This window comes from Balaenoptera ricei, chromosome 11, assembly GCF_028023285.1.
Source record: "Balaenoptera ricei isolate mBalRic1 chromosome 11, mBalRic1.hap2, whole genome shotgun sequence".
Lineage (NCBI taxonomy): Eukaryota > Metazoa > Chordata > Mammalia > Artiodactyla > Balaenopteridae > Balaenoptera > Balaenoptera ricei.
In genome coordinates, this window is record NC_082649.1 from 40,947,217 (window position 1) to 40,972,142 (window position 24,926).

The 24,926-nt window shown below is 55.0% G+C and overlaps 1 protein-coding gene across 5 annotated transcripts; it reads left to right on the top strand.

The window, feature by feature from the left end:
* The first annotated feature begins 385 nt into the window (after positions 1 to 385).
* LEMD2 (LEM domain nuclear envelope protein 2) lies at positions 386 to 18,185 on the top strand. 5 transcript variants are annotated; one of them, XM_059938905.1, is made up of 9 exons: positions 386 to 1,195; positions 2,906 to 2,946; positions 6,172 to 6,247; positions 9,364 to 9,440; positions 10,340 to 10,419; positions 12,108 to 12,253; positions 13,236 to 13,337; positions 13,415 to 13,517; positions 17,987 to 18,185. In XM_059938905.1, the coding sequence occupies exons 1-9, from the start codon at positions 424 to 426 to the stop codon at positions 18,030 to 18,032; spliced, it is 1,443 nt and encodes a 480-aa protein (XP_059794888.1). In that variant the 5' UTR covers positions 386 to 423; the 3' UTR covers positions 18,033 to 18,185. The 5 variants fall into 5 exon arrangements, with proteins under 5 accessions (XP_059794888.1, XP_059794887.1, XP_059794891.1 ...); XM_059938904.1 differs by having other exon boundaries at positions 16,662 to 18,001; XM_059938908.1 differs by having other exon boundaries at positions 386 to 546; positions 16,662 to 18,001.
* The last annotated feature ends 6,741 nt before the right edge of the window (positions 18,186 to 24,926 follow it).

The following is a 24,926-nucleotide window of genomic DNA, read 5'->3' on the forward strand; positions in this document are numbered from 1 at the left end:
CCTAGTTTACTGATATGGCAGGCAATATTTTATTTCTTACCATTAAGTAATTCATCCATTAAATCAACATGACTTTATCGAGTGCCTACCACGTGCCAGGGACTGTGCAAGGGGAGGAGGATTCAGAAATAAACAGCACTTGCTCTTACAGACGAGAAGGACTGAGCAAGGTGGGAAAGAAAAAAGGAAAACAAAAACAAAACGCCAAAAACCCTCAGACCTCCCCAACATGGCAGCCTTGGAGGCTGAATCTGACCTCCTCATCATGGCCCGCCCATCGTGCTGTTCAGACCTTCTCAACATGGCGATTAATATGGACCTTCTCAACATGGCGCGGGCCCCGCCTACTCCGCCGCGGTCGCCGGCGGGAACAGTTCCGGGTGCAGTGTGCGCCAGGGGCAGGTTGGGGGTGGCGTCCTGGCCATGGCCGGCCTCTCGGACCTGGAGCTGCGGCGGGAGCTGCAGGCCCTGGGCTTCCAGCCAGGACCCATCACCGACACTACCCGGGACGTCTACCGCAAGAAGCTGCGCCGCCTGCGGGGCGAGGTCCGGCTGCGCGGCGAGGAGCGGCTGCGGGAGGAGGCTCGGGCAAGGGGCGAGGAGCGGCTGCGGGAGGAGGCCCGGGCAAGGGGCGAGGAGCGGCTACGGGAGGAGGCCCGGCTGCGCGAGGAGGCTCCGCTTCGCGCCCGGCCAGCCGCGTCCTCCCTGCGGTCGGAGCCCTGGCTCTCCCCGCCGGCCTCGGGCCCGGCCTACGCGACCTTTGGGGCCTACGGCGACATCGGGGCTTCCGCCACTTCCTGGTCCAAGAGCCGCGGCCTCGCCTACCCCGCCCGCCCCGCGCCGCTCAGACGCCGCGCCTCGGTCCGGGGCAGCTCCGAGGAGGACGAGGACTGCCGGCCACTCGACAGGGCCGCGCCGGGCCCCGGCCACGGAGTCCGTCGGTGGTGGGCCTCGTCCCCGGCCCCGGCGCGGCTGTCCTCCGCCCTCCTCGGCCCCGACCCGCGCCCGGGCCTGCGGGCGACGAGAGCGGGCCAGGCGGGCGCGGCGCGGGCCCGGCCCGAGGTGGGGCGGCGGCTGGAGCGCTGCCTCTCCCGGCTCCTGCTCTGGGCCAGCCTGGGGCTGCTGCTCGTCTTCCTGGGCATCCTCTGGGTGAAGATGGGCAAGCCCTCGGCGCCGCAGGAGGCGGAGGACAACAGTACGTCCCGGGCCGGCGCAGGGGAGGGCCTTGAGCGCGCGTGTGTCCACCAGGACGATCTCCCCCACTCCCCCCAGTCCTCTCAGCGCCAGGCTGAACACTCCCGGGCCTTGTCAGATGTCTCTGGCCGTCTTCTTCCTTCCAGACTTTGACTTTCCTTCCTCCAGTTATGGGAGGAGAGGCCTGGGATTCCTGCATCTGCAATAATTTCTGTCTTCACTTTCTCCTATTCTCATTTTCTGCCCTAGCCGTCCCTACTAATCTCCCGTTCAACTACGTGCTGGAAGCAATCTTTCTGTGGTCACTTTTATTTTCCCTCTCCAGAGAAAGCCCTCTAACACACCCCTCTAAAGGTCCACCCCCATTGCTTTTGAGTTCTTTCTTCCCTTTTGATTTTTTGTTCTTTCACACATTAGTGCCCGTTTGAAGGCACCCCAGGTGTCACGGCTCACAGATAGGCTCTGGTTGGGGTCCCAACTTTGCAGCACCAAAAAGGCCACATACTCCACTTCTCTGGACCACAGGACCCTCATTTGTCAGAAGATTATACTAGCCCTGCCTCTGACACAGGTGTTGAAGAGCCTTTTAAAGAGTTTAAACTGATGTAAATGATGGCATTTATCACTGCAGCACCTTCTTGGGGTGTGTTAAAAGAGAGGGTCCCGTGACTCAAGGATGTTCCCAGCCATGCTTCTGTCCACAGGTAGTTCCGTGATAAGACATGCCAACAAGAAGTCTGCAGGATACAGTATGTTAACGAATAGTTAAGGGTTTGTGTTTCCTAAAAGGAAAATTTGCTTCTTCCATAATTCTGGGCTCTAGGCTAATAGCAAACAGCACAGAGACCATTTCTTTATAAATTTAAGTATAAAATGACTCTAGTTCACTGACTTTTAATATTCTTTGCAAAAAATGATTGTGATTAATACTATTCCCAGCCTTTAGCCCAGGCCACATCTTTCCACGCCTAGCAGGAACAGCCAAAATGCAGGGAAAGGCTAAATTATGTGTTAGCTGTTGCAGCAGATGGATATTTGGGTGTATGAACAAGTCTGTGGGCACGGGGATCCCAGGCTCGTGCACACACCCAAATAATTTCTTGACTATGAGAGCAGTTTATCCACCTGCTAGAGAAATTAAGCAGACCCAGGAGTGTCATGGTACTGTACTGGTACTAACTATAACTGTTTACATTGGTGACATTAAAAAATGGTATACTGTCGTACTCACTGCTGAGATGTTTTAAGACAGTAGCTCCTGGATAGATACTGGGATTTACCTGGAATTCCCCTCCCATGATAGTATTAATCCCTGTTTAACATAACGTGTACAATTTATAAAACCATCATATGTGTTGTCTTGTTTGAGACTAAGTCTGATTTAAGCAAGGAAGGCTTTAGTGATCCCATGTTATGATGAAGAAACAGAGGTTCAGAGTGGTTAAGTGAATAGTTGCCTAGTATCCTGTGGCTAATCATTTTCCCCTGGGGTTAGAACACAGGTGTACTAATCCCTAATCCAAGACCAAGAACCTCTTACGTTTTTTACTGTCCATTTTTTAAATGCCTCATTTAGATGACACCTTTCTAATCCCCCCCCCCTTTATGTTGGTAATGTTTTACTTACCCTGAATTTTGAGAGTGATCCCTTTTTGTACCCTTTCCCACAACCCACACTTTTAATTTCCTCTGTTTCTTTTCTTGGTCTCAGTGAAATTATTGCCAGTGGATTGTGAGACAAAAACAGATGAGGTGAGTTTGGGTTTCTCTAGCTTTTGCTCTTCCTCCCAAGGATGTTGGCCTCCATCAGGAGGTAAACTTGCCCAGAAAAAGATCTAATAGGATCACTTTCAGGAGTGCTTCCTGTAATGTACCAGAATCATATTGTGTTCTGTGATGTATGTGTCAGACTCAATTGTGGCAGTGAAGGAGTACTTGAAACAGAGAGAATTGAGCTTCCAAGATCCAACCTCCGGCTCCTTATGGGAACTCTCCCATCAATCGCGGCATTAAGGACTTTGATCTTCTGCCTAAGTCGATCTGGGGGGATGCAGTAGGTTGTGGTCGAGGGACCTCTCAAGCTCCCCTGGCTTCAGGAGGAAGAGCTGGCAGCTTTTTAAGCATCAGGAGGCCAGGTTCTCAATTCCACATTCTCCGGTTGTACGTCTGTGGCTCTGAAAATGCTGTTCTGATTTGAAATGTCATCGGGAAGTTGTTTTAAACACATCTGAAGTGGAGTTAGCCCTCTTAGTCTATAGATTTGTTTTATGAAGCTTTAATGATCCCTACAAATAATATTTGGGGAAGGTGAGCAGCCCCATCCATTTATGAGTCATGAAAACAGCATTACCGAGGAGCTGGGGTGCTCCGGTACAGGTGGTAGTCTGGGGAAGATACAAGGCAGTACGTTTTCAGGTCATAAATCCTGCCAGGAGGAGCCTTGTGCTGCCAGAGGGCATGACTTAGTAGTCTAATTATTAAGTGTGCAACGCCTGGCCTCCCTGAGCCCTGAGTGCACATCTCTGGCAGCCTGGGGGCTGGGAAAGTAACCACCCACGGATATTTCCAGGCCCCTGCGTTGACTCTCTTATCTGCGTTAACAAAGGGACATCCTGATGCAGACAACCGGTTTTATTTCCCTTTGACTTCTGCTGTGTCATATTTCGGGGTGTTTTTATTACACGTATTTATTGCTTTCATCCACCAGATGTCTTTGCTTCCCTATTGTTTTGTGAAAACAGACTCATAATAAGTATAATCTGCCTTCTATCATAAAAACTGCAGTTGATGATTGAAGGAAGTAGCCCAGAACCATGGCCAGAAGGGGAAACTAGAATTTTGAAGACTGAAAACAAAAACAGGGACCAAAAATACTTTTTCTGTAAGACTTCTCTGGTGATGTTAGTTTCATTCGTCTTTTATTTAGAAACGGGTTCCCTGGTTTCTGTCTCTTGGTCCTTCACACCTCTGAGTGTATCAGGCCCAAGACGGAATGACAGATATACTCCGGGGTGCTCCTCTGCGCTGGACGCGCCCGGCCCCACCTGAGTGAGCCAGTCGGGCACCATCCAGGTCCTCGCTAAAGACTTGCTCAGCGAGCACAGACAGGCAGGGCCTGCGCCACGACATCACAGGCTCCCTTCAGTTGCAGTGTTGGGCTCGGTTGAGCTGAGATTTTATGGGGTACCCTTGGCCTTCAGGGTGGGTGGACACGGGAACAGGTGGGTTGGGAGGTGCTTCTCAGCTTGGGTGAGTTTCTTGCTGAGTCTCATTCCTTGTGTGGCTCAAGCTCACCCAGAACCCAGAGGGGCATTTGGGTTTCAGATACACATATTCTTTCCTTTCTCAGCTGACTGTGACTGTTTTTCTTTCTGCCTTTGTCCTGCTGAAACCCTGGGGATGGGCTGGGAGTGGGTGTGTTGTCTTAATCAGGCTGTCTCGTGGTCTGGTACCTTCTGTCCTTTAGGTGATATCAGCTCTACTTTGCCTAAATGTCTGTGAGTTTGGAACAGTATTAATTGCTACTGCTTTTTTTTTTTTTTTCCTGGTTGCGACAATAATAGATGTTTAGAAAATTAGACAAATGTGACAAAAATCGCTTGTGATTCTGAGACCTAGAGATGATCACCATTAACGTTTTGGGAGCATTTCCTTCTCACCTTATGTCTCTGTGTATGTGTGTCTGTAGAATTGGGATCTCTGTATATTTAGTTACATTTGACACTTAATTATCAACTTTTCCCATATCATTAAATAGCATTTAAAAAGTAGTTGGGGTTTCTAACTCTACTAGGAGGCATGTCAGTTGTTTCTGGACATTTATAGTCGTGTGTGTAAATCTTGGTCGCATCATTTCATACCTTGTAAAGGCATTAGGGTCTTTAGGCCATGTGAAGGGACAAATCTTGGCCTCTGAGACTGTTAGAAACCAAATTAGATCAGGGCAACAAATGAGCCCCGAGAAGGAAAACGACCTTGGTTCCTTCTGTAGCTGCAGAGCCAGGTCCAGAACCCAGACCTTCGACTACCAGTGCAGGGCTCTGCCCAGTGACAACCCAGAAGAGGCCTGGAGTTCGAGGGGTGGGGGCTCGGAGTCGACTGGCCACACTCCAAGTGGCCCCACCATCTACTATGAACTGTGGGTTCTTGGTGGCCCACTTAAGGTCTCTAAACCTTGGGCCCCTAGCCTGAGAAATTGGGGTACAGTGAGGAGTGCAGCGAGGATGCAGTGCTCCTTCACGTATAGACCACTCAGCATGGCACCGGCCTGTCGTCCACTCTCAAGGAAGAGCGGTCTTTTTTAAATGTTCCAAATCCAGTAAGTCTAGCAAAATGGTGTCCCCACTGTTACAGGTGCCGAAGGAGTAAATGTGCAGATATTCTGATTTTCTCAGACAGGTGACATTTATTTTCTCCCTAGAGTTGCAAGATTCCTCGAAATTTTCCATTTCCAAGGAAACCCAGTCTAAGATTAAACATTTGCATCAGATAATCCACAAAGTAGACAATCCACAGGCAGATTGTAGACACTTGTCTCTCCAAAAACGGACAGGAATGGCCCATGGGGGAGACCAGACTGCATCGTGCAGTGTTTGCTCCTCCCTCCGAGGAGGCTGGGCTCCTGCATTTCCCCACAACCACACCGCCCCTGCTCCACGGCCCCACCGATGGCCTTTATTCCAACGGCGACCACGGGGCAGAGGCCCAGGAGCCTCCAGGATGGTGGACCCTTAGTTACTGTATCTGCTGTCCATCTGCCTCTGCTTTTACGGTGTTCTTTTCAGTCAGTTAACCCAGTACTTATCGGCCCTATCCCTGGGCCCACCCCTTTGCAGAATTTGTTGTCGTTGTTGTTTTAAAGTATGAGGTGTACCTTGCTGTTGAGTCCTTGACGGTGCAGCTGAACAGTTAAAACCAGACAGACAGGCCCCCCTCACCCACCCCTCCTTGCTGACCGCTTGTCCTGTGCCCTTCCAGTTCTGTCAGGCCAAGCAGAAGGCGGCCTTGCTGGAGCTGCTGCACGAGCTGTACAACTTCCTGGCCATCCAAGCGGGTGAGTAGGTCTCCCGAGGCCCAAGACTCCTCATGAGCGGGCTGTGGGCTGAGATGCCGTGTCATCTCCCAGAAGACACGCTCAGAAGCCAAGTCTCGCCTTCCCCGCCTCCCCACACAGACGCATCTTGTTTAAGCCTTGCATCTGGGCAAAACGCATAGGTTCCTGAAGGATCCCAGGGGTCCTGGCACGTGCACAGGCCTTTCAGCAGATGTGCCCCCTTCTCTGGGATGCCCCCCACCTAATGTCCTGGGGGTCCATGTTGCACTGGAAGGGCCCGGGCCTCAGGTGTTCTCAGAGTCTGGGTCCCCCAACCTGGAGGGCCTCCCTGTACCAGGTGGTCGGCCCGGCCCGGTGCAGAGGCCTCTGCAGGTGGAGCGGTCTGAGCGGTGGGCCAAGCACCTTCAGGCCCGTCCTGCCCTCCAGGGCCCTAGTGTCCCATGTCCCCATCTGGCTGTGGGACACCAGACAAGTCCCTGACATCTCAGAGCCTCAGTCTCCCCATCTGACTGAATGATCTTGGGTCTGTCTTTTCTTAACCAAATGAAAGCCAAGTGCTGTTCTCTAGATGCCCCCCTGAAATCTCCTCCATCCAGAAGGCTCCCCCACTGTTTTCTTTGGTAAACATGTTCCTTGAGGCCGGAGATGGCACCTGCATCATACTGTGTCCTGCCTGACACCTGGCATCCAGGAGGCTCTCCAAATCACTGATGACGTGGGTGACGGCTCAGGGCTTGTGCCTGTGTTAAGTGTACTTGACGCGAGAACCAGACGTCAGTCTGTGGGAGGTTCAAGGGGCGCCTCTCACCTGTAGGGCCAACCCTGTCTAAGGCTGTCGCCGGGAAGTTAAGGTTGGGTGGACTTGTACTGGGCCCTCAGTCCTCAGCGCCAGTCTTGTGGTCCTCAGCTCTGCCACCTCCTCCCTCCTGACTGCTGGGAGACTGGGGTGGTCAGGGAGGCCTCTGTGAGCTCCTCGGAGGAGAGGTAGGAGTTGGGGCTCACAGTATTACAGTCATCTAGTTATACGCCCAGGTGCTTGGCGTATAAATTCTGGCCTGAGGGTGTGTTTGAAACCTTTGTGACTCAATTGTGGTCCAAGGTCCAGCAACGTCAGTGCCACCTGGGTGCTTACTGGAAATGCAGAATCTTAGTCCCATCTCAAACCTATTGAATCAAAGTCTGAATTTTACTAAGACCCCCAGGATATAAAGTCGAGAAACTCTGCTCTTAAACTGGATCCTAGTAGACAGTTCTCCTCCGTCCCACCCTCCTTGTGTGGTCCTGACTCATGCCATCAAGGGACCTGGTACCCACCGTCTTCCCACAAGCCAGGCAGGGGCAGCCCTGAGGGTATGCATCTCAATGAGACAGGCCGCAGGGGCGTGCAGGCTCTGTACTCAGCTATACTCCCTCCCCCCACCTCCTGCTGGAGGTCAGCTATGGACAGGGCACTGGCTGGCCTTTGCAGGATACAAGGTGACTCAGCCCAGAATCCTGCCCACAGCTGCCTGCGGTCTAGTAGAAGAGATAGGCTACCTACCCCCCTGACCACTGGGTGGTATAAAATGCCATTGGATGAGAACCAAGAGGCCAGAACTTCTGGGAGGCACAATGCCTTTTAGCTAGAGTGGTCAGGAAAGCGTCACAGGGGAGGTGGCATCTGTGCCAGGCCTTGAAGCCCAGGTGGGATTAGTTACGTATTTGTGGGGGAAAGGTGGGGCCAGAGAGGCAGGAAATTATAGGGTCAGAGATGGAAGCAGCTTCACGAGGAAGGAGAAACAGAGGGAATGGACTTTGGAAAGGCCAAGTGAGTCCCACCCTGGCTGGTCATGGTTGCCAGGCCACCGCGGGTCCCTTCTGAAGGCAGTGAGGGCCGGGAAGGCTTTTGAGCAGGGGAGTGATGGACGGAGAGCCAGGTGCCAGGGAGGCAAATGTGGCAGCAGTTTGAGTGGAGCAGTGTTATTTAAACAGAATCATTTTAAAGCTTTGTTGACCAAACATGGATGAGAAAGGGGAGAGGAGGAACCCAGGAGACCTTGGCAGTGGTCCTGGCAGGCCTAAGCAGGGCAGGGTGATCTGGGTTGGGGCAGGAGCACAGGAGAAGCCAACTGATTCTCAGGGGACCCAGAAGGAGGAGATCAACTTTGAAATAGGAGGATTTGGCTGTGTTAGGGGGTGAGGGGCAGGCTTCAGTTCATTCTCAAGATTTTTTAAATATTATCTTCAGCCACTCCCTCCCCAGCACACAGACACACACAGACTGGCCATCGCAGCCCCCAGGCTGTGCCAGGTCAAGGGCAGTCAGGCCGTGTATGGGGGTTAAGGATCTTGTACGGGCCCAGCCCTGCACTGTCCCTGCTTCCAAGGGGTCTAGTGGTGAAGCAGCACCTGGTGGGTGAGCCACTGTGGGTGATCAAGAGCCAAGGGCTGTGGCAGAGCCCCAGGTCCAGCCGATTTGGCTAAACAAGAGGCCCCTAGGGCTGGGGGCTTTTCAGAGGGGCTGGGCCTTGGGCCGGGCCTGGGAGCCTAGGCAGGACTAAAGGGGAGGCTCCCAGCTCCATCCTAGATGGGAGCCAGCCACCCAGGGTGCTCAGAAGAGAGCTTTGGAGCACCATATCGGGGTCCCAGCACATAGACACCCCTTCTTCCATGGAGCATTTTGGACATCCCTCCCTAGGGCCCCTCAAAACCTGGCATTCTAGGTCACCTGCCTGTGTCATGGGTCAAAATCCCTGCAATGCAACAGCCTCCCTGCCTTTCTTTTTTCCCAGGCTGCGGTTATTTATAGTGCCATCCCAGTGCCTTCCGAAGCTGTCTGTCTGATCCTTTTAGGGATCAGTTGCAAACAGACCTTGGTATTGGGCAGCTTTTTAGTCATTTAATGCAAATCGCTGCACTGCTTTGCCGGTCAGGTTTTAATGATCTGGAATCGATCCAAGCTAAGTGGCTTTTGATCTTGCTGCAGAGTGAAGATGCCCCACAGAAGCTGGAGCCGCCGGGCCACATGTTCCCCATCAGAGCTGATGGCTTGATTTTTGCTGCAGTTTTTAGTCGGTTTCAGGGTAAATATTTTTCACCTCTTCTTTGTATTTGAATGTGTGTTTTTTCCCTCCTAGGTAATTTTGAATGTGGAAATCCAGAGAAGCTAAAAAGCAAATGCATTCCTGTAATGGAAGCCCAGGAATATATAGCAGTAAGTAGGCTGCAGTGTGCGTCCGTTCCCGGGAGGTCCTGGTGCTTTTGTATTGATCTTTCAAGCCCTGCGTGTTTTTTTCCCTTTTTGTTTTGTGTTTGCTTGCCCTTTTTTAAAAAAAAAAATTTTTTAACTCAGTTGAGTGTTAGGCTACCTTAAGTTAAGGCGGTGATGGGGTGACTGGGCCCAAGGTGAGCTGTGAGCCAGAGCCAGGCCTGCCGCAGCTCATTCCTGACCTGCTGCTTCCTGACCAGCCGGAGTGGGCCGCTGCCCCTTCTTTAAGTGGCCCTGTGACTTGCTCTTCCTTTGGCTCATTTTTCCCCCCTTCTCAGCAGCCTTAAGACATTTAACCTGCCATTCTCTCCCCTCAGGATTACCGTCCGGGTTGCTCTGAGTCCATTTGATTTTTGGTGTGGCCTCAGGATGACAGAATTACAGATTTTTAGAACTGGCAGAAACCTAAGGGGTCACCTCGTCCAATTTTCATTTCACAGACGAGGAACCTGGGGCCTAGAGAGGGGAGGGACTTGCCCAAGGCCACACAGCCGGGACTGGCTGCAGGGCCCCCACCCCGACACTTTCTTTCATCTCACTGCAGATGAGCTGCCAGCTCTCTGGCCTGGTGCTTCATTCCTTGAGAAAATTACATGCTTCTGCTGTCTCAGATCTGCATTGTTTTCCTGTGTGTTCTTCCGCATCACCTCCTCTGGTTATAGCCTCTTCTCTGGTATCATCAGCTACAGACTTCTTTCCTGCCAGTTTGCTGGGCATTTAGCAGAACAGGGCTTTGGGGCAGGCGGAGGACATGGAGAGGGCTTCCTTAATCTAGCAGCAGAATAATATCGCTCCAACTGCTCCGCCCAGATGGAGGACTAATCTCCTCCCGCCCCCTCCCACAGAATGTGACCAGCAGCTCCTCCGCCAAGTTTGAAGCCGCACTGACCTGGATACTGAGCAGTAACAAGGACGTGGGCATCTGGTGAGTGTGGGCGGGGCGTCCGGAAGCACCTGAGGCCCTGTCATCGCCCATCAAGGTGTCTCAGGCCGGGAGGTAGAGGGCAGGTCTCCCAGCCAAGTCGTCTTGGGCCAGGCCTGAAGGCTGGGCAGCGGAAGGAGAAGCATTAGGAATGCAGTGTAAGGAGCAGTTTCAAAATGAGGCACAAAAATCCAGGTGTCAGGGTGATCTCCTGGCAGTCCAGCTCAACCTGTTTCAAGTAACTCAGTCTGTACCCCTTTCCTTCACTGGCCCCGCACAGTTTGCTGGAGATGGCATTTTTTTGCACTTCCTTTCCTTGGTGCTAGTTTTCATTTGTAGATGAAATGATTCTGTATGTTGGTTTCACTCAGTATGGAAATTGCAAAAGGAAAGACTAGGTTTTATTCCGACTGGGCAGTTTCGCCTGTTTCTGTCTCTGGCGAGCACGGTTAGCAGAGACAGAGTGCCCTTCACCCTCCTGAAAGGCCCTATCTGGCTGCTCGGCCCAGGGGTGGGCGGGCACCAGCCATTGTCAGATAGCGGAGTCCCCTGCTGGAGAGACACTCGCTTCATCGCCCCCTCCCACCCTTCAGGGTTTGTCGGGGTCTCTGTTCAGGTTACAGCTGCTGATATTAAAGCACACTCTAGGGTTTTGTTCTCTTCCTCTCTGATCTACCCAAATTACTAATTCCATCAGCAGTGCATCCAGCAGAAGCCCCTCGGGCAGCTCAGCCTAAAGCTTGATAACTGGATCCACGGCACGATTAAAATTTGTTGGCTTAAAAAAAAAAAAGAAACTTCCCTGAGTGGCTGAGCGATTTTCCTGTGTGTTGGAAAGGCAAAAAACACGGATTTTATCCTCGGCAGCGTGCACTGAAGCTGCTAACGCAGAGGAATGATGACACTGCCTTTTCACATTGAGGAGGGTGGCCTGTGGGGAGCTGAGCCTGGCTCCCACGACCAGTGTTAGAAGTGGGTCGTGAGACTTTGCTGTACAGCAGAAATTAACACAAGGTTGTAAATCAACTATACTTCAATTAAAAAAAAAAGAAAAAGAAAAAGTGGGTCATGAGAAATCCGGACAGTTTGGGCACCAGCCATTCGGCTGTGCAATCCAGAGCAGGAGCTTGTTGCCTCGCTGGAAGAAGGTGGAGTGTCGGCAGTGTCCCCGTGTGTCCTGACGCCTCCTCGCTGGGGCTGGGGTCTGGCCTCCAGGAACCTGGCGATGTTGTGCTCCTGAGTCTCGCGGCACCCCATGGTCTCTGCACGTAAACAGCTTATGTGGCTCCTCATCACCGAGGAAAGGCACCCCCTCCCAGACTCTGTTTCCATTCTTGCGGTGCTGCACAAAGCCAGTGATTCCGTAAACATTTCCATTTCTCTGTGCTGGGAGGGGGGAATCCAATTTACAGTTTAATCTTCCACATGCTGAGAGGGGCTGTCAAAGACCCAACAGAGGGAGGCGTCACTTCAGCAGCAGGGGTTCAAGCCTGCTGTCGTCTTTAAAGTTTTATTCTTTCTAAGTAGCCAACGTGGGAAATTTCTGGAAAGAGTGCAACCAGGATAGCGAGTCTATTTTATGAGCAAGTGGAGACCTCAAAGCCCCGCCTTCCTCCTCCTTCCACTGATAGGCTTATACAGTGGCTCCTCAGAGCTGTTGAACGTGTCTACAGCCCTGTGTCCTGTTTCAGGTTGAAAGGGGAAGACCCGTCCGAGCTGGTGACCACGGTGGACAAGGTGGTCTGCCTGGAGTCCGCCCGCCCCCGCATGGGTGTTGGCTGCCGCCTGAGCCGCGCCCTGCTCACGGCTGTCACCAATGTGCTTATCTTCTTCTGGTGTAAGTCCTGCCACCGTGTCACCCTGCCCCTCCCACTGCGCCTCCCGGGAGCCCAGCTCAGCAACACTTCTGGGCATGGGTGATGCGGTCTCTCGGAGTTCGTTTCTGCCTAGTGAACCTGAGGTCTGTCTAACGAAACTGAGGAGATGAACCAGTCAGCCTCTGCCCTGGGTCGTCTTTCCCTTTGGAGACTGGGTGGCTGGAGCAGGAAGATAACTAGAAAACATCCTGGATTTGGGGCAGGGGGCCATCAGCATCCCCGAGAGGGTGCTGGCTTGGGCTGGAGGTGGGCATTGTCCTTTCCGGCACCCCAGACCGCAGGCCGCTCCGAGGGGGAGACCCAGCAGGAGCTTAGCCTAATTTTACTCCCTGAACAATGTAAGCACCTCCTCAGGAACTACAGACGCCCAGTGAAAATAGGCAGGGCCCAGGGTGCTGAGCGGCAAAGCAGAGTCTCCCGACATGAGGGGCTGTCTTTGAGCAGAGGCCTTGGGGTGTCTCTGAAGGCCAAAGGCCGCAACACAGAAACCACCAGCTCTGCAGAGAGCTGGGTTACAAATCACAGGCCATCTGGGCGTGCACACGGCTCCCTCCCCCACACCGGCAGGCACAGACATCATTATCGGCAGCAGCATCTGGAATACAAAGGACCCGGCATGTATATATGTATGAAACGCCGTGTTCTGGTTCACAAGGGAGGAGATGAAAGCCCAGAATAAGGTTGGGAGGAGCCAAGATCCGGACGGCTGGGGAAGCCTCTGTGGTGACAGCCGTCGGGAGGAAGATGATCACTTAATAGCCTGTCCTCCCTCTGCATTTCCCAGTCCTTCGTTTCTTGCTTGCTAGCCCTGGGTCTGACACACAGTAGGTACTCGGAACCCCCTCAGCCTCCAGCGCAGTGACCTGCCCTAGTGAGACAGCCAGTGGGCGCCTGGCCGGGGAAGGTGATGTGCACGATTAACAGTGCTTTGTTCCCTCCCAGGCTTGGCCTTTCTGTGGGGGCTCCTGATCCTCCTGAAATACCGGTGGCGGAAGTTGGAAGAGGAAGAGCAGGCCATGTATGAGATGGTGAAGAAGATTATAGGTGCGTGGCCCCCAGTGAAAGGGCTGCTGGCTCCCGCCAGAGGGCCCTCACCCTAAACAGTGCCCTCTGTCGTGCAGATGTGGTCCAAGACCACTACGTGGACTGGGAGCAGGACATGGAGCGCTACCCATACGTGGGCATCCTGCACGTGCGCGACTCCCTGATCCCGCCGCAGAGCCGGTGAGACCCGGGGCGGGCCCCACTGAGTGCCACAGAGGGAGGCCCAGAGTCTCGAGTCAGTCATGCGGGGAGGGGGGCAGGTCAGCCCCAGGATCGTGGGAGGTGGGGCGCCATCCACACCTCTTGCCATCAGCTTATTAAGGCAGAGTGCAGACAAGAGGTACAGAAGCATGGCCCCGCTCCTCTGTAGAGATGGCGCTTTGGGGTGCTTTGGGGAGCAAGCCCTAGGACCCGACCCCTCCCCTCCCCGCGGGGCTTTGCAGGGAAGGACCTGATGGGCTTCCATGAATGGAAGTCCAGGCACAGAACAGTCAGGGCTCTGATTCCATTGCTCTGTGATTCTCATGGTCCTGCCCTCTGTGGATGTTGTTGGCTGGCTGGAGTTCCTGGTGGTCACAAGATGACGGCCAGCAGCTAGCCGGAGCAACACCTGCCTTGCAACAACCAGCAGGGGAGAGATGGGCTTCTTGTTGCTCTCATGAGCAAGGGAAAACATTCCCAGAAGCCACCGGGGACACACCTCTTTGAGGTTCCACTGGCCAGAATTGGTTACTTGTCTATTCTTGAATCAGTCACTGGCAAGGAGGAAGAGATTGTTTTTCAAACATTTTTAATCATGGTGTACAGTCAGAAACACATCTTACCTAAGATATCATGGTCTAGTTCCCATACACAAAGGCACACTCACGTAGTTGGAAACATGGTTTCACAGCAGTGAATGGGGTCAGCTTCCAGGGTGCACGGCTCATGGGAGGGGGTGGCAGGCCGTTGTCAGGCACGACTCCAGCACCACCTTCCAAATGGGCTGCGGATGCTGGGTAGATCCCTGACAAAACCAGGAGTAGGGTTGAGTTGGGGGACAGAGTCCCAGGAGGCAGCCAGCGGGGCCCGCTGCGGTGTCACCTCAGACTTTGCCGCAGTCTCTGGCCAGATGCCGTCCTCTCTCGGATGGTGCTAAGCACTCACCCTCGCTGGGTGCTCGCTGTGAGCTGGGCACTGCTCCGAGCCCTGCACAGGTGCAGCTCACTCACTCCACCCTCAGCATGGCCCTCGGAGGGAGTACATTGAGGATACCACTTTACAGATGAGGACACTGAGGCACAGGGAGGTTAAGAACCTGCTCAGAGACCCAGGGCTGGTGCCACTTCTGTGTTCCCAGTGCCAGGCTCTGTGGTCGAGGTCACCCCGTTCTGTCAACCCAAGAGGAACTGGAAGAGTAGAGCATTTAAGGGCCCCTTTTAAACGTGAAAATGCTTAATAACTCTCATGCCCACCCCACCCCCGGGACAGTGGCAGGCAGGAAGCTTAGAGCAGACCAACCACGGTGTGGGGCTTGTGCTAGCTGTTGGTCCCCAGCATGAGTCTGCCACACGGCCCTCCAGCTCTCCGAGGAGGCCACTGGTGGATCCAGACTCCCTCCTAATTCTTGGATCTGCCAGAATTCATCATCATGTGACCATGGGTAACGCCCTGTCTGAGCTGTAACACAGAGATAATCCCACTGCCTTGCAGAGGGCTGTGTTGAAGAGAGGTCATCGTTCATTCATTTTCTCAACAAATGTTTATTGAGCACCTGCTGCATGTCACACTCTACTGGGTCATGGGGAGATGGGGAGAGGAAGAAGCAAAAGTCCCTGCCCTGCTGGAGCATTGGTTCTGGGGAGAAAGAAGACAAGATGCGTAAGGAAAATGTGTGCCATTAGGTAGTGGCAGGTCTTAAGGAAAGGGGAACAGGGTGTCAAAGAGGTGGCCTCCTACCTCACCGAGGCAGCACGGAGCACTTGAGCCCTCATCAAAGGGCAGCACGCATGGTCATTTTAATAAGAGCAGGAAGTGGCACTGCAGCTTATCGGGGGCTTGAGCCACCACGCCTCAGCTCCTGTGCATCAGCAGAGACTGCAGGCAGGCAGCTGCCCCTCAGGGTCTGGACCCCTGTCCGTGAACCCAGGAGGCTCAGCCACCTGGTCAGTGTATCCGAGCTCTTGACTCGTAAGGACCCATCAGCTCCTGTGGGCCCTGCGTGGGCACACTGTCCTGTGGATGAGGGCCCGCTTGTGGGAGGTTGGGGGAGGTCTGAAGAGCTTGTCCAGGGAGGCACACAGGGGGCCGGCTTGTACATCACCTGGTAACGGGCGGCCTGGGAAGGGGGCTGGGGGTGAGGCCGCGGCCCCCACACAGTGCCGATGCCCCCTGCTCAGGGACCCGGCGTGAGGAGCTCAGCCCCCAGGGCCTGTGTGGCCAGGGCCAGACCAGCCAAGTGGGGGCTGCTGAACAGCCGTGGGGTTTGGTTGGCAGTAGGACCTCACCCCCTGGGAAGAAAGCCCCGCCACCCCACTCTGCCTCCTGACACATGGGCCACCCTGGGAGTTTCCCTCCATTTGCACTCCCCCAGCTGAACCACCTGCTTCCACACACACCCACATTCACTCTGCACATGTGGGGTGCTGGGGAGTGGTCTGCAGTCAGACAGGAGGCTGGGGCTCACCAAAGTCCTCCCCCACTGCCCTGGAATCTTCCTGTCTAGTTTGGAGGGGGAACGAGGAAAAAGGGGGCTGTCCGAGGGGGTGCAAGGCCCCGGGGATCCGGCAGAGCAGGAACTCTGGTGTCTGCGAAGGGGCCCTACCTGGTGGCTCAGGTTCCAAAAGCAGCTCCAGCATCTTGCCCTCCCCGGTTGGATGCCTAGTTCATCCCCATCCCCTGAAGTGCTGTGGAGTCTGGGCTCAACAGCCCACTGGCCACTCTAATTAGCCCACACGAGGCATTAAAATGCAGCCTGCACTGGAGGGGGGGTGCCGCCCGGCCGGGCTGTAGCAGTAATGGGTCCCAGCAAGTCTTCCCACTTGGACACCTGGGGGGGCGGGCCTCCAGCCCCTTTCAGCTCCCTTTAATTGAACGCTTTTGGAGCAGAGAATGTTGAGGAATCATTTCTCTGGGGCCCAAGAAATTTCTCTCCTCTGCAGGAGTCCAGTTAGTACCTGACCACTCTTCTTCCCGCAGATAAATTCTGTGTGGGATCTTGGAGCTTTGTGCCCCCTTTTGTACAGAGGGCATCCAGAGACCAGCTCGCCTCTCTTGGCAGCGCTGGGCACAGCGGCCAAGGGTGCCGCTTGCCTGCTGAGCCTGCACCCCCACCCCTCATTGCAGGAGACGCATGAAGCGGGTCTGGGACCGGGCCGTGGAGTTCCTGGCCTCCAACGAATCCCGGATCCAGACAGAGTCCCACCGCGTGGCCGGAGAAGACATGCTGGTGTGGAGATGGACTAAGCCCTCTTCCTTCTCTGACTCAGAGCGATAAACCCTGGGCGGGGCCCTGTTCCCAATCAGCCTGTCCCCGGCCAGTCCCCTCCAGGGGCATGAGAGGGCCACCATCCTGCTGGTGCTGAGTTCACACTTGCCTTGACTTCACCCTCCTCCTGACTGGTTCCAAAGGTGTCTCTGTGAGACTCTTCAGAGACGAGCTTTCAGAAGGAAAGCGTGGGCTTCCTCAAAGGGCCAGGGGAGAAGGCCAGGTGGGCAGCTGCCCTCTGCGTTGGTCCTATCCTCTCTGCCCCATTTTGCTGGCAGAAAGGGGAGAAGGGTTTTTTATGAAAAGATAAAAGCGCAGCAGCCGTGAGCCCCTGCAGAGCAAGTGTGTGCGGCTCGGCGTGCCCCGCGCCCGTGGGAGGTGGGTCGGGGTGGCGGCTGGGACGGCAGGGGTTGGGGAGCAGCTTGGTCATGTGCCTTCGGGGGGTGTTACGTGGGAGCTCGAGGGTGAGGGGAGAAAGCCTGTCCTCTAGCTGGATTGGGCCTCTTATCCCGGAGGGGTAAGGTGCTAGAAATTAGAACAAGTATTGTAGGAGAACTGTCTAAACACGCGGCCTGGGCACGCGGGGCCTCAGGTCGGGAGGAATGAGCAGCTAGGGTGGCCTCCGGGGAGGAACCTGGAGTCGGCAAGGACGCTCCCCCAAGAGCGGAGAGGAGGGTCGAGCCGCCACCAGCCCCCATCTGGGAGGCCCCGCCGGAGGCGGCCTCCGCAGTCCAGGCCTGCAGTCGCGGAGCGTCACCCGATCGCGCTCCAGGACCTGGGGATCCTCGCACTTCCTATGGGCAAAGATCGCCTAGTTTACGGCGACCACGCCTCCCCACCCCGAGTACTTTGCCCTTTGCCGGGGACTTCAGCCAGTGGTTTCAGTGCGCGGGTTGTGGCCGCACCTCCTCCCCCTGCTGGCCGCCGGGACCGACCCCGCTGCGCGGACCTTCGCCCGCCAGCCCGCCAGCGCCTCCCCGGCAGGCGGAGCGACCTCCGGAAACCTCCGCGGGGGCCTTATTAGTTAAGGGCCGGGAGCCTCTCCATCAGAGCAGCATCCCCACAAGTTTTTGTCCGCGGCGGGCGGGAGAGGGGACGAGCCGAGGAGACTGAACAGCTGCCTCCAAAGGGCGTTAAGCACCCCTCTCTGGTCTTATTGGTATTTTTTGTTTCTTTAATAAAGCGCCAGTCTCTCTCATTTGAGCAATACTCTCTCTCATTTCCTCTGATGTCTGGGTGATCGGCGGGGCTGGAATCCGAGCGCCGGCGCCGTGGCAACGCAACAGTCTCATAATCAGGCTCCAGCCAGAAGAAGAAACTGCAACAGGCTTCACTGTCAGGGCTGAAACTGTTGGATAAATAAACTATTTATTAAAAATGGATGTGTTTCTCGTCCGTGGTTCTTTTCCTCTCCCCTCAAAGCAATGTGTAAGGAGAGGCAACGTGCGGAGTTATTAAGCGCTGGCCCGGGAGAGGTCAGCTGGAAGAGAAGGTGGGAGCGGCCTCCCTGTGACGGGTTCTCGGGCAAACCACATACCTCGGAGCCTTGGTTTCCACGTTTATAACACGGTGTGATGACCTACCCTGCAGGGTGAACTCACAAGATGCACGCCTGGTTCCTGTGGGTGGCAAGGAGTGGGGGCCAATAGAGCCTCTTTCCTCCGGCCCCACTTCTGCCTCCCTCGAGGCCCCAGAGGCTCCCTGAGGTGCTCAGCACCAGCCCTGGGAGGGGGAGGAAGGAAGAGGCGGGTGAGGTTGGACGGGGCCTCTTGGCAGCTGATGGTGTCTCCCAGGAGGCAGGAGGTTGACATCGATGGCAGACTTGTCTCCTCTGGGCCGGTCACTGGGGAGAACAGCACAGCCAGGGGGACACGTGGGGGTCCCCCACCTGCAGTGGAGGCAGGGGTTTGCTGGGAGTGCTTTGGGGGTCCTGCCGCTCTCCACCAGCACTGCCTCTACCCTGGGGGCGCAGCGGGCGAGCTGCTGCCATTGGGGGTCCGCGCCCCATGCGACGGGGCCGTCGTTTCTCAGCCTGGGAGGAAGGCTGCTCCACCACCCTGCCGGCCCATCCACACAGGTCCGACTGGCACGTGAGCGCCATCCTGCTATCCTCCCATTAGCTGGAAACTCGGTGGGTAACTTGATAGTCAAGGACCCAGAAACACAACTCAGAAAAAAAATGAGCCCATCTTTTCATTTTTCTGGTTTTCAGTGCAAGATTTTCGCGCTGCCGTGTTTCATTTTAAGCTGAGAAGGGAGTTAACGCAAGGCTCTATTTCTGTGACCCTGTTTGGACAGCAGGAGGGAGATCAAAATAAAGAAATAACAAAAGGCCCCCAATGTCCAGCCTCTTCCTTTATGGTAGAGAGCGCCCGGCACAAAAGCCCCGAGCGAGGCGTCTCAGCTCGGCTCTGCACTGCACCCTTTCTCAGCTTTGAAGGGCCAAGCCCCCTTTTCAGCGACTCTGATTTCAGAAGGAACAGCGTGGGGTGGTGGGATTAGCCCGAGGAAGGGGTCTGAGGGCATCATTGGGGGGGGGGCCACTGTTGAGAAGTTTCTGCTGCTCGGCCCAGTCCTTTCCAAGTCTCCCCAAGCTGCAGCCCTGTCTTCCTCGGTGACAAACGGCCCTCTCGGACTCGGGGGGCACCAGTAAAGAAGCTTGAGGGCTGAGGGAGGGAGATGTATACCCCACAAATCTCGCCCGTGGACGTCCACCCAGGAGCTCCAGGCCACTTCCAGAGTCTCTGCTTGGGAAAAAGGTAAACACGACCATTTGTCACTGACTTATCATAAGAACTGCGGTAGCAGCTGTTCCCCCTTAATTAATACACCGTTGACTTTGAGCCTCAAAAAAAAAAAGAAATCCTTTCGTTGAGGCAGGTGTGTGGACTCAAATCCATTATCCTGTCAGCCGCCCCCAAAGGGAGGGACCAGGGGAGCAGTTATGCAGGAAGTCAACCCAACTGCTCCAAAACAGCCCTCCTTGGGCAGCCAGGCCAGCTTCTGCACCCCCATCCCCAGAGAAAGCTCAAGAGAGAAGAAGAGAACCTGGACAGAGGGTCCCGTGACGCGCCCGGGAAAAGAGAGGCAGAGGGGTGAGTGGGGGGCACGATGCTGCCTGGTGCTGCTGTGTTTCCAGGGGGTGGGGGTGGGGACACGGCATCCTCAGGACCAGCTCTGCCCTTTATTGGCAGGGACCTCAGGCCAATCAACTTATCCCTGTAGCAGGGGAAGTTACTAAGAAGGGCATGATAGGGACTTCCCTGGTAGTCCAGTGGTTGGAACTCTGCGCTTCCAATGCAGGGGGCGCAGGTTCAATCCCTGGTCAGGGAATTAGGATTTCATATGCTGCGTGGCGCAGCCAAAAAAATTTTTTTTTTTAATTAAAAAAAAAAGACATGATAAAATTAGTCAACACAGGATAGCATTATAGCGTGCTCACGGTAGCCCACTGAAGCCTCAGGATGCCCCCATGCCGTAGGTACTGTTGTTACCCCCTCCTGGTGGGGGTGGGGGGCGGAACTGAGGCGTGGCGAGGTCAGGAAGGTAATGGAGCCGGGGTTTGAACCCAGACAGCCCAACTCTCTTCCCTTCTCCAAGGAAAGGAAGAGGAGGCCGTTCTCAGATCTGTTGTGCTGCTGTGGGTTTGCCAGAACAGAATAAAACCACCTCATTCCAGACAAACAGCCAGGGCCTCACAGAGGCTCTGGGAGGCTCCTCTGACCTGCCCTCTCGCTCTCCCCCAACCTTGCCGCCCTCGCCCTGACCAGGCCCACTCCTGCCTCTGAGCCTCTGTGCTAGCTGTTCCACCCACCCTGGTGATCCACCCCCCCTGGTGATCCACCCCACCCCCAATCTACACGTGGCTCACTCCCTCCTCCAGACCACCATCCCCGTGGGGAGTTGTAGCTGCCCCCCACCCTGCACACCCTCTAGGGCCCAGTCCTCCTGTATTTCTCTCTTAACACTAGACGTGCTACATATTTTACTTCATGGACCTGCCCCCTGCAGGTTACCAGCCTGTTACCTGGCTCCCTGAAGGGTCCATAGCCCCTCCCCAGGGAAACACTGGCCACAGTGGGAATCGGGCTGGACTATCAGAGCCAGGGTGGGGTTCTTGGGCAGAGAAGCAGAGAGGGAACCAGCCTCCCCAGACAGGAGGGGGTCTGTTTGCTGGAGTGCCTCCTGGGGGACACCCAACAGAGCCCCGAGGACCTGCCAGTCCACAGCAACCTAGGACAGAAGGAGCTGTGGTGAAGATGGTCCAGGTCCCCTACCTTTTGTCAGGCACCAAAGCAGACAAGCCCCAGGATTTGTGTAAGATATTGATTGGGGATGCCCTTCGTCCGAAATGTGACTTCTCTGCAGCCCTGGTGAGTGGGGGCTTGGAGCAGATTTCATGTGTTTTCGAAAGAAAGTGATGAGATGTTTCTTCCTGCCAAGAGTGTGGGCCGGTCCCTGGCTGAGGCCCCTGTGACATCTCGGGCGATCCTGTCAACATCGCAGGGGTGAGGTGAGACTCCAGCCAAACTGAGGAGGTGCTACCCAGCACCAGGGCCGGAACCGGCTGCTCAGGCCAGGCAGACGGACAAGAACAGCTCAGAGCAGGGTCTCAGGAGTGGGGAATTACTGAGCAGGCTCTGAGAAGACAGGGTAGGAGAGGTATCACTGGTGATTACAGCCCGATTTCTAAGCTGCTTCTGTTTAGTAAGGAGACAGGGGAAAGTACAGTAATTTTCTTCAATGAAAACAGGCAACAGAATTCCCTTTGCCTCATTCCCCTTGCAATTAAGCCCTTCTCTGCAAATGAAATGATTTGGTTTTCATAGGGACTAATTTAAGCACACTGGAAGGGCCGCTGAACTTTCTGATTGCAAACACCAGCATGTGCAAAGCAGAATCCCAAGCAGCGATGCCAGACTGGTGAAGCGGCCCTGCATGGGGTTGGGGCTTCCCTGGGGTAACGTGGGGTGAGCCCTGGGTTGGGAGTCCAGCTCTGCCCCTAAACCCATGACCCTCTCCGTGTGGCTGACCCCCTTCCCCTCTCCAGCCTCCATCCCCGCATCCCAAGTAAGGAGGTTGGACCAGACCCCAGGGGCAAATCCAGAAGCTTCTGGCACATCAGTGGATCAGGAGTAAATGCCTGGTGTTGTCTTAAGCTACTAAGTCTGTATGATTATTGTAACTTCTTCATTTGAAATATTTTGACTCAAGAAAAGATGCTTTAATAGTACAGAGATTTCTCCTGTACCCTTCACCCAATTCCTCTAATGACACCACAGAAGCGTGGTACATTGTCAAAACCAGGAAACTGACCTTGATACAATACTATTAACTCAGGCACAGACCTTATTTAGGTCTCACCAGTTTGACATGCGCTTCGTGTGTGTTTCTATGAAATTTTATCACACAAAATCACTAAGTTTCGGGTGGTTTGTTGCTTGTGATAGAACAGATACAGGTATGGACAAGATCTCCAGGAGTGTGTGTTACAGTTAGAAGTGACAGAAACACAGACAAACTTCAGCACAAGGTGCAAGCACTGGCTCAGGTAAGCCAGTCCCCTGAGAGGCAGGGGTGGGCGGGTCTCACAGCAGCTCCATCCAGGTGCGGGGGGAGCATCAGGGCCTGGGTGCGGCCACATGTTCTCAGAGGTCTCCTCCACCTGGCTACTACCGCTCTGAGGACATCGAAGGGAAGGAGAGACCGGAAGGGCTCAGATGGACATGAGTGGGGGCCCGCCTCCCAGCCAATCACTGGGGATGGAACCAGAGGCTGCTCAGAACTGAACCTGGGCCTCCCCTGGGCCAGGTCGCATCCTGTACTGAAGGTAGGAGGTGGGAGGAGGGCCTCTCAAAGGAAGGGGTGGAGCATTGAGACCGGAAGAGGAGAGAAAATACACGCACTGTAGAGCAGAAATGTGAGAGACAAGGGCCAAATCCTGGGCACACAGACCATAGGGAGGGAGGTGTAAGAGCACTCCACGCTGGACTCAGAGAACCAGCATCCAAGTGGTACGGTGGGAACTCCAGTGACTCTGAGGGACAGGAACGGCTAGTATGCAAAAGTGTCACTGAGGCCATTTGCCAAAATTCCTGCCACAAGAAAAGATCACACTTCCCTACTCTCTTGAAAATTGGGCCTGGCCATGTGACTTGCTTTAGCCAATGAAATGGAAGTGGCAATGGCCCTAGGAGGCAGATGCTTCGAGAGCTGGTACCGATCTGCCTCATTTCCTCTGCGGTGGTGCCGCCGCTGGGGCTGCCTCTGCAGCCTGGGTCCTGGAGCAACGACAGCTTGGACCGGAATCCCCAGCGGACCCACAGTGCAGTAGTGTGAGAAATCACCGTATGTTGGCATAAGCCACCCAGAATCTGGGGGTGTTTGTTACTAACATCAGCTGACAGATACAGGCGACTAACTTTTGCCACCTGCCCAGAGGGAAGAACAAACGGCTGGTATTGCAGTAGGGGAGGAGGAGGAACCTGCCTGAGTCCTCTACACCCTGGAGGCTGGGAATGGACTAGAAGATTCTGGAAGATCAGTTTAGGCCCTGGGATTATTTTCGTTCTGCTAAAGCAGTGTCTGGCAGGCTCTGTAGTGAGGATCTGGATCTTTCCGAGCTGGCTACCCTTGCTATGCAATTACTGCAGAGACAAGGTCTGGGGTCCCCTGAAGAGAAGGATCAGAGAGACGTGCACAGCAGGTGCATGGGAGAAGGAGTCCTCACCCCAGGCAGTCGGGCTGGCTCTACACTGAGAGCCACAACCTAGAGGAGGACGTGCTGCCTGATTAGCAGGGGAGGGAGGACCACACAGCCGTCCCGGAGAGCCGAGACCCAGGCTGGCCAGCCAGCCTTGCCCTGAGCTTGGTGGAAGAGGCTGATAGGGCGTGGCCAGGTCAGAGGCTGTTTAAACAGTGGCCAGTGGAGTGAGAAGATGTGGATGTCCCCAGAGTGTCCTATCCCCCACAGGGACACGTGCACAGTGAGTGGCTGCCCTCTGTGGGGCACAGGTACCCAATGTCCCCACCAGGATCTTGAAGGTGGCTGGACAGGGCTGACAGGGCCCAGACAGAGGGAAGCGTGTGTGTGTGTGTGTGTGTGTGTGTGTGTGTGTGTGGACAGGCGTGTACGCACGGCTGTGCTCCAGCCACCCAGTGGGGGGAGGGGGCTTCATCTGGGATAAACACGCTCCATGTACTTTATCAAACTTGCAGATGCCACACAGCTGGGGGGGACGATGGCAAATAGGCCAGATGACAGAGCTGGGATCTAAAGGGAAGCTGACAGTCCAGAGCGATGGGGTGGATCTAACGAGATGGAACTTAACAGGGACAAATATGTTTATTTTGTTTTATTTATTTATTTGTGCCCTGCCTCCATGAGCGAAGGAATGGGGGAGGAATAGTGGGTCACAGGAGGAAGGCAATGAGATGCCTGCACTCAGGGCCACAGACCTGACTGTGCAGACCTGGGGGTGGGGAGGGGGCCGGGGCTGAGCTCCAGCAGGGGACTGGGGGCTTAGGGATCATGGTCAGTCCTATGGGAAGCAATGGGGAGGTCGGTCTGTGGCTGCATCAATAAAGGTATAGCACCCAGGTTTGAGGAAGTTAGCGGGGACCGTGAGTCAGAGCACCTGAGTCTGAAGCTCCATGTGGTCAGGACGTCCCGTTGGGCGGGTACCTTTCAGGCAGCTCAAGCCCGACTGCCCTCCATGCTATCCACCTGGTAATCAGGCCCCCATGCCCGTCTCTCCTTTCCTATGGCCAGGGCCCCCCAAGGCAGCCTCTCCCTTTAAATACGTCCCAGCAAGAGATAGGCCTGGGACTTCCCAAAGTGGTCAAAGCAAGGGTGGGGGCAGACTCAGGTCACTTCTTCCAAGAAATCTCTCCACCCTGCACCCCAAAGCTGACAGGGCCAGGCTCAGGGTTTTGGCAGCTCAGCTGAGGATTGGGAGTGAGATGTCTTTCTCCTGTCTGGCCAGCACCTCCCAGTTTCTCTGAGGGGTCTCTTACTGGCCCCCTCTCTTGGCTGTGACTGGGAGAAGATTCAGCAGGAAGATGGTCCCTTGCTCCAGACATCATAAGGGAAAGGTTAGGCTAGTTCTGATGACCCCTGAGGG

Bases quoted from the DNA above. Each gene is read 5' to 3' on its own strand.
- LEMD2 (XM_059938904.1), top strand. From the start codon at position 424: ATGGCCGGCCTCTCGGACCTGGAGCTGCGGCGGGAGCTGCAGGCCCTG. The intron at 13,338-13,414 runs GTGCGTGGCCCC...TCTGTCGTGCAG, and splicing joins GATGGTGAAGAAGATTATAG to ATGTGGTCCAAGACCACTAC. The intron at 13,518-16,661 runs GTGAGACCCGGG...CCCTCATTGCAG, and splicing joins CTGATCCCGCCGCAGAGCCG to GAGACGCATGAAGCGGGTCT.